Below are 17,617 nucleotides of genomic sequence, written 5' to 3' on the forward strand. Positions count from 1 at the left end.
TCAATGCTGACGCAGACGCCATATTTTGTCAGCCGGCTTGCGTATTTCAGTCAGAGTATCACTTCAAATCACAGTGTAATAACTGGAGGGTGAGGGGCGGCATCGGTGGCAAAAAGAACCAATGTGAGGAAAGATATCGCCTGTACAACGGTATTATCTCAATCGCAATACCACAGACGAGTTCACCACTGCCCTTCTTTGTGGATTTCATACAGAAGCCTCCAGATATGAAAAAAGTGTTATGACGCAAACCTCCGAAAAGTAAAGTAGAGACGTATTTACCTGCTCCGACTATTCAAACCTTTCAGTGGCTGCAAAGCCGACACTTTGCCGCATGGCAATACTTGGGTAATCCAAAGAGCTGTTCCCTGACGATATCCTCGACATACAACGCCAGACTGTGAGCTGCTTGATTTTTGTGAAATTAGCACTGAGAGATTTTAAATATACCATAAGTAAGAGGTTGAAACGGTAATAAAATGCAGTGATATACTGTAGTTAAAGTTGCCAAGACAGAAACAACCAGACATCTTGGGCATTAAGTATGAAGTAAGTTGCTGGTTGCGCAGATCTGGCCCATAAACTTCACATATAGCTCAGTCTTGAATATATTCATTAAGATTGATGAAGAGCATATCCGTTCCAAGGAGCCTTCCATGCTGCTTTTAAAACACAACATAATGAACACTTTTTCCTGTCTGGTGCACTGGTTTGCCTGGACTGGGCTTGTCACTACTTTTGTCAGATTTGCTCAACCTTTAACACTCTTATCACATGTAGCATTTTCCTATTCAGCTTCATATTTATCCAAATGACCAAAATAATAATGCATGATTGTGGAAACCTGGAAGGTAGTTATTTAATTTCATTTTTTTGTGTTTGTATTACATTTACCCATTTAACTTTAACTAGTTTTTCTAAGCTTTTGGATCAAGATCCAATATTTCATGTTGCCTCCTGCACATTCCTTTGTGAATTTGATGATGTAAAATTATTAATTTCTTAATTAAATTCTTAAAAATTATGACAACCTTTTTGTTTCATAGTCAAAAGACATCTCGCACCTTTTACCAAATGGTACCAAGTATTTTCAGTAAATGTTTGGGCCTGTTACCTGGCAACAACAATCGATTATGATGTAGTTTTCCAAAAAGTAGCTTTGGTTCAGTCCTTTGAAATACAGTAGAACACTGTAACTAGGACAAAATCTGGCAAAAATCATGTCACTGGCGTCGGGTCTAAATTAAACTGGGTCGTACTGACACCGCAGCCTCTCAGGTGGATACCATAGATTATTTTTACACGGTCGTTTTCCGGAGTGCCAGGGCAAATTCTCTTCTCCTTGCCCCTCCTTCAATCCCTTTTTCATCACAGCCTACCCTCTTTCTTTCTCTGTCCTGCCTCCTCTAAGAAATCTTCTCACTTTTTCTTCTTTCCCACCAACAATTTCATGCACTTCTGTATTCATTTTCTGCTCTTTTATTCTTTGTTATGTCTCCACTTATATAGCGCTTTCAACACCTTGCTGTTTCAAATTGCTTTGCGCTGGATCTCACATTCAGCTATTCACACGTGCACTCACCCACCGATGACAGCAGGGCTGCCATGCAAGGTGTCTAACACACTGTCGGGAGCAACTGGGGGGGTTCAACATCTTGCCCTCTTGTCTTTGGCACACAGACAAGAGGAGCTCCTTATTGAACCGCCAACGCTCCAATTGGAGACGCAACCGCTCCTAGTAACATAACCTTATTTGAACAGAATGCATTTCTTCTGTATGTGCCTGAACTAATGCTTAATCTGTCTTTTTATCCCCCCCGTGACACGATCTATGACCTGTCAGTGGTCAAACTACGGCCCGCCGCAACAGTTTGCCCAGCCCCTGAACAATACCAGAGATGCATTATGATTTTTTTTTTTTAAATTCTGGCCACGTAATCATGACTTGTATATGCATAAAACGTTACATTCTATTCCGTCCTGCTGCAGTCTGGGCCTCATCTGAAACCCCTCCCACCAAAAAAAAAAAATCCTGGACACATCCCTGTCAAATGACATGGAATAATGGCCAAAAGATTGGGTCAGAGAAAAATAGATTCAGAATGCAGGGTATTTAACCTGGTAGGTGTATTTAACTTGGTAGGCGTTGGTATCAGTTCGATCTCATATACTTCTTGCTTCCTGGTTTTCTCAATGAATTTGATATGAGAGAACTGCCAACAGTTGTGTCTACAAGAAGGTTAGTATTCCTTGGTCTTTTTATTTGTGGAAAAACTTGAAGAGTCATTTGGTTATTATTTATTTCATAAAGAGTGTCATTTATTTAATTAATAATATTATTATTTATTTTCTGTTTTTTTTTTACTGTCAAGATCCCAGAAAGGGTTCATTTTTGATCACATGTGGCTTTCTGGAAAACAATAAATGTTTACATTTAGACGCCTCTGCGATCGTCACACTTTTTGTTACAAACTGACCCGGCCCCCTGTCAGAGAAGGGAAAAGTTATTTGGCCCTCGCAGGAAAAAGTTTAGGGACCCCTGATTTAAAATATTGTGTTTTCACTACTGCAAGTATTGCATTGTGCCTGTCTAACCTAATTTTTTCCACACATGACTGCTTGACAACACTCCTGGTACAATCCTGATCAGGATGTGCGATGAATGTTACATCACAACGTAACATTTGGTAAAACACTAGAAAATTTCCAACCGCCAAGAAGCCAGCTGGTGCCTATCATTTGAAAAACTGATATTTGATCAATTGCGTTATGATAGATTTTGTCAACTGACTTGACGCGTAACAAAATAAGGGAATACCAGGAAAATTTCCATACCGCATAAAGACAATACAGTGTGTGTGAATGTTCATTCATTCATTCATTCACTCACTAATTCTCTATTGCAGGAGTCAGCCCCAGAAGAAACTGGGCATAAGGAAGGGTTTAGTTCACCAACCAAGACTGATCAGTGTTAATGTTCCTGGTTCAATTCCGACTGGGGCCTTTCTGAGTGGAGTTTACATGCGCTCCCCACGTCTGCCTGGGTTTTTCTCCACGAACATTTCCTTCCACGGCCATTGTCATTCCTGTGAGAATGTTAGCTGTGCCCACTGCCTGACCAGGGATCGCGAGCTGCGGTTTCGAACATCAAAGATTCCCATTTAAAATGTATCCTATATTCACTTTCCACATCTGTGAATCTGTATAGTTCCATGTGAGAAAGAGCCACTGTCCTTAAGCTTTGTCTCACCCTACATTGCTACCACAGAAACTCTAACTGGGTCAATAACGCAAACACATACACTTACTCAACACAAATGTACACTTACTAAGCCACTGAGACAAAATGTACAAACAAAATAAGATAATCCTATATTAGTCCCACAAGGAGAAAATTGCATTTTATCATTGGTGCACAGATAAAAGCATACAGAGGAGTCTGTCTGAGGACACTGTGTGAATTTGTGTCCAGATACGCATTTGTGTGTTTGTTGGTATAACAGACAGGGGAAAGAAAATAAACTTAACTTTTTTTCAATATAATCCCGTTCCATAAATCATCATCACAGGCCTTATTCCAGTTGAGGAGTTTCATCCCCCTTTTCCTCCATTCTTCTGATTCTAACATGAACTCTGCTGCCACCGGAGTAAAATCCCAGGGAAAAGCTCAGCACAAGCCCTCTCTTTGTAAATCTGGTCCCTGACAGACACACACAAGCATGTACTTGAGCACTTGCACACACTCCCTGTAGATCTCTCGACTCTGATGGCTTTGGTTGATGGAGGGGTCTGAGACCTGTCAAGTCAAGCCAGGCTCTCACACTCACTTCATCCCCATATCTCTTGCTCTTTTTCAACCTTTTTTTTATTCTTCCTTAAGAACAACAATGGAGAATGTGGTAACAACAACAAGGAATTTGGGGACTTTGTGAAACAGGGTTTTGGGGGGGGAGTAGAAGTGGAGACAGACACTGCAGTGGCGTTTTATACCACGCACGAGTTGACGAGGTTTAATGTGAATAATTTAGTTATCAGCTGCCAAAATGAATCACAGTACCAGCGCGAGAAAGCGGTCCACTAAGAAGTTTAATTTATCTAGCAGTTTCCCAGATTAAAACTTAATTGTATAAAAAATAGGTCACAGTGAGACGTAACATGGTGTGTGCATTTAAATAAACACATTTGGTTTAAACATGACTGAATTTCTATTAAAATAAAAAAAAAAGAACAATTGCGCTCTCTTTATTTTTTTGATTACTACAATTCCATCTCACTCTGAAAATGTGAAATTCAATCTCCAACATTAAAGAAATCACCATCACTCCAACCCTCACTTCTAGATATAAAGAGATAATTACATATTGTGTCAATGTTTGTGTACACATAGGAGGAAATAAAATGTGCAATGAATGAAACTGAACAAAGGGATCCACAATGCATAAGTACTACAAGATTCAAGGCTCTTTGTTGGTCACATCCAAAATGGCGGTACGGCATGCAGTGAATCTCCTGAGCAGTCCTGGGCTGGCCAAGATAGGAGAACAGAAAATAAAGCCTGTGCTCTAATATGAAATAAGAGACAAACACTGAAAAGGGTGTGTGGAAATTCGATCATGAGCTGAAGACTGAGTGTCAAAGTGTGATCTGCATAGAAAGGCTAATTTTAGATTGTCTCTGAATAAAGAAACTATCCTCACTCACAATCTTGAGAGTAAGCAAATAATCACAGATAGAAGTGATAATAGATAGTTATAATAATAGAAGTTATAATAGACTGAATAAGTAAGGAAATTAAACAGCTTGCCAGGCTTTATGTCAATGGCAAAACTAACTATATTCACAAAGCTTTCTCTGTGAAACAGGAATGTTGAGATTACAGACCGCCCTGTGTGGCTACAGATGTAGCTCATTAATTTCCTTAATTTTGTTGAATCAGAGCTGCTTTGCTTCCTAGTTTAACAATCCTGGAAACCTGCAACTCATCTTGATGTGGTATTCTGATTTTCATATTTTACTTACCGGTACTTACGTATTTATTTATTTAATTGTTGATTTGTGTGATTTGTTTGTGCTGATTTGTGCTCTGAACAGCTGTTACTAACTGTAGTAACATAAATACTGGTAACGACTGCATCACTGTCCATTCCCTATTATTATCTATCCTTCTTCCTTCTACCTCCACTGCATGCATCTATAATTCAGCCAGTGATGGTGTGGGAAAATTGGCCGTATTTTCTTTTTTGGCAAAAAACTGGGAGGAGGAGATCAGAGAAAGATTGTGTTTTACATTTTTGATCACAGACACACTATTTCTTTTTCCTCTTCACTGCTTGGCTGGATATCTGCCGTTTTAGCAAGTACAGATACATGTACACCCACAGACCAAAGCATGAATGTCTTTGGAGAGGTCTTTAAAAGGATGGATGGATGGATGGATGGATGGATGGATGGATGGATGGACGGACGGATGGATGGATGGATGGATGGATGGATGGATGGATGGATGGATGGATGGATGGATGGATGGATGGATGGATTTTTCTTCCCCATGGATGTTTCCCCATCACAATCACTTGAAGTCCATATTGAATTCCGTGAAGTATGAGAACTAAAATCTTTCCAGTTATTTTTTCCTTTATTTTTTTAAACTACCCTCATAACAAATTGATAGACTTAAAATCATAATCACACAGGTTTTATCTAATAAAAGTGAATAAATGAAGGTGCATAAAGGTTACCTTAAATGGAAGAGACTTTTCACTGCAAGGGCTGATGGGTAGAGACTGGAGACTGCTGGCAGGACTTGTCTCTGTGCTCTAGAAAAGACAAAATTACAAATATGAGTGGAACACCGACAATAATGGGCTTTTTGCAAAATATTACATATTAAGAGTCATCTGTGATGTGTTTGGAATACTTTTATCAGGCCTCCATCAATTTAATTTAGTTGCATACAGCATTGGAAAATAACTTCTTTCAGCAGTTTCGTGACAAACGATTTGCTACTGACTGAGGAACGCCTGCAACTACGCACATGAAACTGCTCATAACTCAAATGTAATGTTTGCACTTGGAGCCCCACAAGAAAATTGCCATTTAGTCTTATTGTATTAGAGAGGAGGCTGATATCTTGAGGGTAAATATCTGCAAAAATCCAACAACTCCATCCAACAAATTGATCTAGGTAGGGTGAAAACTGCAACAGGCAAGAGAAAAAGGTAAGTTTTTAACTTTGGCCTGAAATATCCCTTGAAGGTGAAGTTCATTTTGTAAATCAGAAGTTCCTATCAACTGTCAGCACTGAAGTGTGTCTGCTTGAAGACATCTGCTGCCCTCTTACAAATCGCTCTGCATACTGACTCAGTGTGTCTGCAATTCAGATACAGGACATGTTGTATCCAATTAGGGAAAAACTCTGATGTGACTGGTATGTTTGACCTACTTTGAGATAGGAAGATAAGCCTGGTGAAAGTCACAACTTTGCACAAAGTAAAATTGGCACTACAAAAGTTTGGATGACCATTCAATGATGACCATACTATCAGAATAACAGGTGTGCTGCGGCAAAAGAGCCCTCGTATGCCATCAGTGATCAACGCCTCCGGCGGAGAAAACTGTCACGCTCACTGACATCCACAAACACCCAGCCTCTCTCATAAGGGCTGTCTTTCAATCACTCAAACACACAAATTCTCTCTTTAAGGTCACTCCTTTCCCGAAGGCCCCGCACACAAATATCCAGACAATTAGATGTGAAAATAATCTTTGCGGTTTAAGAATGGGGGGAAAACTGCCTGGGAGCTCTAGATGTAATGACCTACAGTGATCAAAAACAAATTGTCAGAGATGATGAATTGCCTGAGAAGGGAAAGTGGTTTTGTAGAGTGATACACCCCATTAATCACATTCATATGTCCATTAATAAAAACATGGGAAAAAAGAATAAGGTGTGCTCTCTCACTGTAAATGAAATAGGGCTTTTCATCTGAAGGCAGCACAATTTACATCATACTGTCATGCATATCTGTCAGTTCTTTGGCAACCAGTGCGAATGGTTAGAACTGGTGGAAAAGGCTCTTCGTAGAAATACCACACGCTAAACCTTAACTCAAATTGATGTGTAGCACTTTAACAATGTTAGCAATAAATTATACTTTTGAACTTTGGGTATAAATTATACAACCTATCATTACCCACAACGTTTTACTTGAAGGAGCAAGATCCAACTCATGCCACTGAAAAATCATGGATGTCACTGGGAAATAGTGTAGCTATGATCCCTACACAACTGTGATAAATGTGATACGCAATATTAACACCTACTTGGACATTTGACTTAAGAAATGTTCCCTCTTGCAATCAACTAAATGACCTGGTGACAGAGAAATGTATAGATTGCAGATGGGCTCGACTGCCAAGTGAATATGCAAATACGCACGACAACAGAACACAGAATATAACCTGCAACACAACAACTCACATTCCATCTCATCCAAAGTAGTTATACCAACCTTGAAGATCATGTTGCACAAGGAAAATGCTTCTGTGTGATTCGAAAGCGCGGTCTATCTTCTAAGAGCTATCCTCTTTGCATATCACATAAAACTGATATGAAAAAAGATTCCCATAACTTGTGGAATTTTAAATTTAGGTTTAATTTTATGGCAGGGGTGTTTACACTGCCATAAAGATATCATTTGACATCAATTTTTTCATTTACTGTTGACATCCACAGGAGAGTATTACAATATAATTAGCATTGTGAATCAAACACTTCCTTGCAAATTCATAAAATGCTCAGATAGGTTGAAGTAATCAAAAACCTCTCTCATATCATGGAAAAGTTATCGTATCATGGAAAAATTATCGTAAATTCTCGCTACAGATAATATGTACAAGTCAGTTCAGCTTTCCAGTCTATGGTAAATGGGCTGTATTTACGATGAGCCCCTTCACCATAATTGCGCTTGAAGTGGGTCACAATATTGAAGTGTTCACTGATCTACTTGGATATTTATACACAAACATACACTAATGGCAGAGGCTGCGTTGCGAGGTGCCAACATGCTCATCAAAAACAATTTTGAGTTTAGTTTCCAACTTGGTGACATTTCAAACACGATTCTGAAGATATCAGAGATGAACAAGTAAAAGTGATTCCGTGAGGGCCGTTCCACAACCTCAGATATGCCAATTTCTATGATTACACTCTAAATTGAGCCATTTGGCATAATGTGGTCTTTTACTTTTGACACTTGAATGACATTTTACTCGAATTTCAAGAATTTCAAGATCCCACATATCTTTCCAGCATCAAATATAAAGTCTTAGTTAAGCTGTAGCGACTTTGCACAACTAATTGCATCAATATGTGCAACAACCTGTCACTATAGTACAAAGGAGTGAAGGCATTTGACTGAGTTCAGTCAAATAAATACAAACCCCATTCATCCTACAAAGGAAACCAACTTCACCCTTTGTAAGAACGAGCTCTTTCATTGGGTCAACACCGAAATCTTGGGACCAAGATGAGGCTTTTGAGCAAGAAAAGGGCTGGAACATTAATCAAGAAAAAGCTCAATGTCAATTCAAAGTTTCTGTTGTTGTTCCGGGCTTGCTTAACTTCAGTCTATCTCTTTGCCCCCAAGAAACTTAAACGCATGACATCATACGTCTACCTCCAATTGTTGTGTGTTGTATTACATTTCCTCATGCGAGGCAACTAAATTGGTGAGTTAATGAACCAACCAAAGAAAAAAAAAATGGCAAACACTTCCTCTTTATACATTCATGTTCTGCCGTTGTTTACCCCACCCCCTTTGTGTGCTCCTTTTGGTCTCCATACACTAATTATTATGTTATCATTTTCTTTCTTTCATTTGATATTTCTGTATCTAAGTCCTAGGAGGGAAAAAAAAAAACCCACAGTAAAAAGAGTTGGAAAAAGCCATGAGCCTCTGTGGAAAGTAATTCACTGATAGCTTCCCAGAGCTACCTTTGATCATAGCTTAGAGGTACTAATGGTGGACTGTTATAGCGAGGCCAGTCAGCCTTTTAGATATATTTGCACGTCTGGGCTTGCTAGCGTGGGTCTGTATATTATTAGCATATGTGTTATGTTTGTTAAGGGTCAGTCAGTAGATGACAGAAAAACGACAGCCACAGAGTGCTAATGCATGTTCTTAAAGCCAAACTTACCGCCGTACTACGGGAATGACTCTTTGGTATGTAAATGTGTCGCGCATTTTTGAAAAATAATGGAAAGCGCGTTTATGTAAGTATGGGCATGGTCATTATGAAACTGAACAAAATACACAACGCCATCAAAAACAAGTTTCCAACCACTATTATGAGTGTTGCTGTTCTCTGGAGACATTAAAATTAGATAGCTAATAAAATAATAACCTGCATAAACAAATGGCAAAGTTAATGTAGCTCACATTCTGCTCTTTATTACTGAGCATTTTGTCAAAAAATAAAATTTACTGCAAAATTATAGAACACATATATTATATAATGTGTGTATTTTGTGTGTGTGTGTGTATACTGTATGTACCGTCAATTCCGGCATTTAAGACGCTACTTTTTTCACACTCTTTGAGAACAGCTTTTAGAACATTGTAGCTAATTTATGACAATTACGGTAGCTTCCTTCCACCCACACCATCACAGTGGACATATGAAACTTTCGGCAAACCCACTCGCATTTACGATAATTCTTCAGATCTGCCGTTTTGCACTTATTTGCACACACCCCCATCATGAAAAAGATGCGTAGAAATGCGTTTTATGGCTATTGAAGAAGGAAATAGAGCTCCTGCATGCAAGTTAGGCATCTGTTCTGAAAAAAACATTTTCCTTACGTGCGGGTAGTTGCAGATGTAACTGGTATTTATTTAAGTAAAAGTTTTCAAAAAAAAAAAAACTTTCCTGTAACATCTTGCTGCGTTAATATCTCATGTTTAAATGGGGACACCTGCGGCTTATAAACAAATGCAGTTTATTTATGTACAATTCCTTCTTTCTTTTGAAAATTAGTGGGTGCGGCCAATACAATGGTGTGCTCTACAGTCCGGAATTTACAGTGTACATATGTATATAATTAAATCTAATTAAAATTTTAATTCTGAGGTGAGCCGGGACAAAATTAAAAGAAATTCAGGACTATACATTGCATTTGCAACACAACTCCTTGTTTTTAGACTTCCACCTAAGGGAGCAACTGTAACATGTCAGTGATGTATTAGGTGACCATTAGTGCTGATGACAGCAATAATGGTGTGCATGAATTTTACTGGTTTGCAAACAGTCGCAGGGGTGACGTGATCACCATGGGGCAAAATTTGACTTTTAACAGGTTTCTGCATTTATTTTGAAGAGGAAACAGGGGAATTGGGACCAATCTGGATTTTCTTCCCCTGGCTGCACCCTTAGTTTTACAGGCGATGTCTAGCAAGCCATGAGGGATAGGGCTATACATCTAGAATTAGGTCCACCGCCTTTTGGTGAATAGACAAAGTCTATGCATGCGTGCATGCATGTGTGCATGCATGCATGTGCGTGTCTATGAAATTTGAATTTGAATGAAGACATGAAGAACATTTCATCCCATTAAGGAATCTGATTAGATTAATGAAACAACACGATTAAGACAGCCATATAAAGCACAAAATCGCCCACTTTAGACTTGATTTCATGGAGCTGAAATTGAGCTAATTAAACAGGAAGTGAAGAATTTTGAAAGAGAAACACTGCACTTTAGTTCCAGATTCAGTTGCTGCATATTGTTTCCAAACCTCTTAGCCTCTTTGCTTTAATACAATTTATTGCAGTCATATCTTAATCAGCAGATCATTTCTCTTGGTAGTACAAGAGGATTAAAATGAATTTCAGCCTTTGTTTTTTCATGTGGTAAGAGTCAATTAAAGAGTAAATTATCATCTTACTTATCAAAAACGTAATTTGTCTAGGAAATCATGGTAAAACTTGACAATGTGCTTTGTGTGTGTGTGTGTGTGTGTGTGTGTGTGTGTGTGTGTGTGTGTGTGTGTGTGTGTGTGTGTGTGTTCAATCCCACCTCCTGCAGTGTCCGTCTCAGTCTCAAAAGGAGGGTTTTAACAGAAGCACAGTCTTGCTGCATCAGTCTGAATGGCAGGGTCTCCAGCCCTGGAAGTAAAAGTTCATCTTCTCTCCCCAAACCAAGACCTGTGCTCCAATCTGCAGGTAGCAGGCTCGTCGGGCGGATCGGCTCCCTGGGGGAGAAATTGAATGAAAGAATGGGAAAACAGAATAAAAGGTTTCAATGCTATGAGTCTGTGTGAAAACTTCGTCATCGACCTTGTCTGAAGTGCTGCCAGCTGCCTGGCAGACAGTGAGGATTCTAATCTTGGTGGTCATTGATGGTGGATATAGGATACAGGATATATTGCACCGTTATGTCCATATGAAGATGAATAGAATGACCAAAAGATGAAGTGCAGGATATCATGTCAGACCAATTCATGCACAAATTCTGTTCCAACAAATAACTCATGGGCACACTGAACAATAATTCTTGAAAATAGCATGATAAAGGGAACCCATGGATTGCAGTACTACGGTCCTCTCTAAGTCATAAAAAGGCTTTGTAGACAGCGGTGTAAAACATTTACTAAGGAAATAAAAACAAAACTACCTTAATCTATCCTATGACAAACACTAATTAGAATAAACAGTTTAAATGAGAATGGAAGTACTAGATAATGACTCTCGAATTACATAATTCGATTTGAATTTGGATTTCAAGGCAACAATTTGTCTGAGTGTCAACATAACTTTTTGTTGCAAATAGATGGTGTTTGCATGAATAAGCCACTGGATTGATGTGCCGAAATCCACACCCCAAAAATGGACTCACTAGTCTCATTGGAGTATAACCAATATAAATTACATGAAAGTCAGGTCTAGCAAATCCAGTTTGCATCTCATCTTTGTGTAATCTCAAAAACACATTAACATTTTAAGTAACAAAACAGGGCTTCTGGGTGCATCCTTGCTTCCCTCTCACAGCATCTTATTCTCTTTGTTATGCTACCGCCAGTCTCATGCTTGCGGTCAGTTAGAGAAACACTACAGGCTGTGTTAGTCTGTTTATAAAAAATCATAATATTATGTTAATCATGTTGTCACATTTCCCATCGCTAATGCGATACAAGCCAGATTTAGCCTTGTGTTGCACAGGTTGCTTCATCAACTCCAACCAAAGACGGCAACAAGTAAGCAAATTTACCAGCAGCTTTGTCTTGTTTTTAAAGTGCTTTTCCTCCCAAGCAAAGCGAGCAGGCGGGGGTGGAGTTAAGGAAACAGTAGAAAAATCATGACCCCACTTGTAATTCAGACAGTTGAAAGCGAGAAATCATTGACATTGATGTTCGATCTAGCATCGAAATGGTGACATCCTCCATTCGACGCGCAAGTGCACAAACGCGCGTATTAGCAGATGAAACGCCATCTTCTAATTCTATCTCATCATTAACCTCTCAGAGGGGTATTTCACTCTCGGGGGTTTTGATTCATTATATTCCAGCCCAGCATTCCTGTCCCCTGAGTCCTTATCATATCAAGGATAGAAATTTTGGTGTTTTATTTTATTATTGCTCTGCAGAAAACAATGTGTGTCTGTGGTTCCTACTGTGAAGTGTGTGTCAGTGATCTCCCGGCTGAAGTGCTGCATATCAAATACCTTTTTAATTAACAAAGCTTTCAAGTTGAAGTGCAGCCGACCTCCTGACAGATAGTGAAGATGAAATCTCTCTAAAAAAAGGCAAGTTCATAAGTCAGTGGGAATTGATTTCTTCTCCCTTCGCACAGCCGTGACACTTTAGTAAGGCTCGGCACACATGAACATAAACAAATGGGGGGGGATCAACACAGGCTTTGCTGTGATTAACTATACCATTCAACAACTTTAGCCAATGAAAAGTCAGCAGGTCTTCGAGCATTATTTGGTTCTCTGCACAGCTCTTTATTCTAATCCCAACCAATTTATTATGTTAGAAGATAAACACTGGGGAAACTGTCAGCTTGCATAGGGATTTGTGTCTACTTCTGATTTTGATTTTATCAATTAAAAACAATGTAAATGGAAATTCATTGGTGAAAACTACCAATTCCAAGTAACTACTGCAATGATGGGACCAAAGGTTGTATCCTTGTTGTGAGCCCTGGTTCAGGCTAAACATTTAATAACTCAACCACCAAATTGCAAACTGAAGCTTTGTACCCATCAATTTTCCATGGCTAGGCTTCGGATGTGAAACACTGAATTGTGACACATTTGAGACACTTGCTCACTTTGTCTGACTAATGTTACATACCGGTAACCAATATTTTTTCCGCTGCTCTAAAACAGCAGTTGCCAGAGGCAGCACAGAGCAACGGCCTGTGTGGGCTATGGTTTCGTAGCAGTGAAGAAGAATCGATTTCCTGGATACAACATTAGTCAGAGATAACAAAGCTAACTGGGAAGTTGCAGGGTTTAAGAGCTAATAAATTACTTGTTATCAGATTTGTGTGAAAAAATTTGCATGCTTACAGATACAATACTGCATTTTAAGTTAGTATCTAAGGCATGTAAAGAACAACAATACAAAGAGCCAGACAACAGGTTGTATTTGAAACCTTTTGCCCTCACTTTTGGGAAGCTGTCTTGCTATTACAAGTATGCCTTTGCTATACACGTGCGTGCGTGCGTGCGTGCGTGCGTGCGTGCGTGCGTGCGTGCGTGCGTGCGTGCGTGCGTGTATGTTTCAACTTCAGGTCAGAGTCAAAGAATGGTATATAGCAGAGAGCAGACAAGGAAAATTAAAATAATAAAAATTGAAAGTAAAGGACAATGGACATATGGAAAGAGCTATTCCTCCAAAAAATTTCCTCAAGCATTAGTAAAAACTTTGGGCACACGGTGTAACAATGGATGACCCTTGGCTTATCACTGACTTCCATCTCATTTACTTTTTGCGACAGGCACCTCTTGTGCACCTGGATATATATATATATATATATATTAACACAGATATTATCACAAACAGTTCCAGTCCATACAAACAAAAACAAAAAATAAAAGTGACCTTAAAAAGTATACTTTGCTTCAGTGAATCAGGCGGTAGTCATTTTTAATAAAGTAAAACTGAAAAATACATTTCATCTTTACAACACAGTTACACATTAGTGATGTCTGGATAGGCTCCAACATGATCTCAATCTATATGTATAAACCAGCCAATCTCTCCTCCTCTGTAAAATTATAAGTGTTTTATGGGACTAGCTGGCAGAGGCCCGCAGTGCTTAGCAAAAGTGGGTAGGAGTAGATGTGTGTTTTTCTAAAATTCCACCCTTCCATAAAAACATAATTCAACAAATATACATCACCCAAAGTTTAAACAAATGCACTGTTGTACTACAATTTTGCATTCAAAGCACTGGAAGCAATGATAGTTATGAATCATAAGATATTCTTCTTTAGTATCAACACTAACAGCTAATATTATATGAACAAAACAGTAATAGCTCAGTTGCTCGATTTCTCTTTTACAGGCAGAAGCTCTTATAATCTTAGCAGTATCAAAACCCATGTTTTGAGGTGAAAACTGTCACAGAGTAATTGCACTGTCAGTTGAAATTAGTTAAATCATTGCACTCTTACTGTGAGAAACAATAAGGTGATATTGGAATTGAAAAAAAAAATCATTATAACATTTTGAGCCCCTGAGTTTCCTTTAAGCATCCAAATTTCCCAATCCCATCCTTATATATTTAAAAACCTATTTATGAATTAGCGATTATTCCCTTAAGATTTTGATCAAATTAATATTTTAACAGATAGCTGCATCCTCAAAATTTTACAGGTGTCATACAACAAACCTTCCAGTTAAGTTCTGATTTAATTTCTTTTAATTGAATTTAATTTAATATGAATGTGTAAATGGTGGGACATTTCTCAAATCCCATAAGGTCATTTCCTAAAGGTGGGCTGAGAAATATAAAGGAAGTGTCTGAACAGCTTCACTTGAAGGAAAGAATTGAGAGGAGAATGGAAGAAAAGAGGGCAAGAAAGCTGTTTATCCTCAAAAGGCTGTGTTCGTTTTGACTGATGGCCATTTAGAGAGGAGGTTATAGGAAATTAGATGCCTTTTGTCCCATTCTCACAGAAAAATTACCTAGTAAACAGTGAATGGGAGCATTAAGCAGATGGCGAATTCTCCCGGAAAAAATGTTCTTTGTGCAAAACAAGACCATATCAGAAAAAAACCTACGTCAACATATGTCAGGCCAGGCCGACGCCGCACCAAAAGGTCTAACTGAATCACTCTTCTATTTAACCACGTACTTTCATTCTCACTGGTTGTGCCAAACTGTCTGACCACCCTTCCTATATAGTGCCAATCTTTATTCAGACCTTTACAAGCATCACTTTGTCTTACTTCCATTTGTTCACCTTCCCCTGCCCTTGCACCCCACCTGTCATCATATTCTTCCACAACATTGCTTTTTGACCCTCCGCCTCTTTTTCATGCATATCACAGCAGAGGATAACCCTGAAGTAAGCCATTATTATTGCCAAATGTGTCTCGTCGTGCATTCTGCTGAAACCCTCAGCAGACTATTGATGCCACCTGCTGCCTTTTGAAAGATAGGTGTCGCATTTTTATCTGGCAACTGTTGGTTGTTTTTTTTGTTTTCTTTTCTTTTCTTTTTCCCAATAACTCATGCTGCACCACAGGAAAGTTCGCTATTTATCCCCTGTTTAACTCCTAAGGTCATCTTATATTGATATTGATTGAAGGCAGGCTGCAATGGCAATTCCAGGAGAAGAACCTGGTTTCTCCTCATGAGAGGAAATATCGTCAGATCAGGTAAATTAGTAGGGCTGAGCAATTAACCATGCAGTACTTAAGATTTGGTCAATTACTAGAAGTCCATCTTATCCCTACCGGTCTAACTAACTCTACTGCTTTGTCACGGCAAAACATTGTGGATTAAAGGGATCAAAAACTAACTGAACAAACTGGACTCAATCCATGCCACTCATACCTACTAAAGGAAGCCGCATCCATCATTTCAACATGGCTCGACAATAGGAAGATTTCAGAGCAAAAAAGAAATAAATTGTACTAACTTGGAAAAAACAAGGTATCACAATAAAAAGTGTACAGTGATGTGTACACTTATAGTAAAGTGCTATAGTAAAAGCTTCAAAACAACTGACCTGCTTGTAAGACAATAACAATTCTATGAACTTTGAACTATTAAACTCACACTGAATACTACAACAGATTAAATCTAGAAAAAAAATAAATAAATTATATATATATAAATTACAGAGTCAAATAAGTATTTGATCCCTTGCTTTTCAGCCAGATTTATGCCCTTCAAAGACCTGTTCCTCTGCTTTTAAAGAGTCCAACTACACTCTGCTCATCATTCTAATTGAGTAGCACCTATCTGACGTTATTACCTTTCTTAAAGACACTTGTGTACCCCACAATTTGTCAAAAGTGGAGCTGCCAACATAAGTAAAACTAAAGAGCTGTCAAAAGACACAAGAGACCAATTGTTGACCTTCACAAAGCTGGAAAGAGCTACAGAGCAATTGCCAAACAGCTTGGTGAAATAAGAACAACTGTTGGAGCCATTGTCGAAAAATGGAAGAGGCTAATGATGACAGTCAATGTCCCTCGGGCTGGAGCCCCGCGGAAGATCTCTCCTCGTCGGGTAAGAAAGGTGAAGAATCAGCCCAGAACTACACGGGGGCGGGGAGCTGGTCAATGACCTGAAGACAACTGGGACCACCGTTTCCAAGGCTACTATCAGTAATACACTGAGACGTGATGGTTTAAAAACACGCATCGCACGGAAGGTTGCCCTTAAGTCAGCCCATGTCAAGGCCTGTCTGAAGTTTGCCAGAGACCATCTGGATGATCCAGAGGACTCATGGGTGAAAGTTTTGTGGTCAGATGAAACCAAAATAGAACTTTTTGGTCTTAACGTCATTCGTTGTGTTTGGAGGAAGAAGGATGAGTATCATCCCAATAATACCATATCGACAGTGAAGCATGGGGGTGGAAGCATCATGCTCTGCGGGTGTTTTTCAGCACAGGAACTTTATCAAGGAGAGGATGAACAGGGCCATGTATTGTGAGATATTGGGCAAAATCCTCTTTCCCTTAGTCAGAGCATTGAAGATGGGTTGTGGCTGGGGCTTCCAACATGACAATGACCCGAAGCACACAGCCAGGAAAACCAAAGAGTGGCTCCGCAAGAAGCATATCAAGGTTCTGGGCTGGCCCAGTCAGTCTCCAGACCTAAATCCAATGGAAAATCTTTAGAGAGAGCTGAAACTCTGTGTTGCTCAGCGACAGCCCCAAAACCTGAGAGATCTAGAGAAGATCTGTATGGGAGTGGGCCAAAATCCTTGTTGCAGTGTGTGCAAACCTGGTGAAGACCTACGGGAACTGTATGACCTCTAAAATTGTTAACAAATGCTTCTGTGACAAATATTACAATTGTTTGACTCAATACGTATTTGACCCAGTAATTTACAAATGCATTGTTAAAAGAAATCATACAATGTGATTTT

General features: G+C 39.1%; 1 protein-coding gene across 7 annotated transcripts in view; it reads right to left on the reverse strand.

Annotated features, from left to right (window-relative positions):
• Positions 1-17,617, reverse strand: part of ccser1 (coiled-coil serine-rich protein 1) — a 118,346-nt gene that overhangs the window by 65,191 nt on the left and 35,538 nt on the right. For all 7 annotated transcript variants that reach the window (XM_086173565.1, XM_086173564.1, XM_086173570.1 and 4 more), the window contains exons 7-8: positions 11,078-11,252; positions 5,739-5,816 (exon numbers count right to left, since the gene is read on the reverse strand). In XM_086173565.1, coding sequence (XP_086029691.1) covers positions 5,739-5,816; positions 11,078-11,252 — 253 coding nt within the window. The remainder of the gene's footprint in view (positions 1-5,738; positions 5,817-11,077; positions 11,253-17,617) is intronic.

This window comes from Fistularia commersonii, chromosome 26, assembly GCF_037954325.1.
Source record: "Fistularia commersonii isolate RoL2024-O1a breed Wild chromosome 26, RoL_Fcom_v1.0, whole genome shotgun sequence".
NCBI lineage: Eukaryota > Metazoa > Chordata > Actinopteri > Syngnathiformes > Fistulariidae > Fistularia > Fistularia commersonii.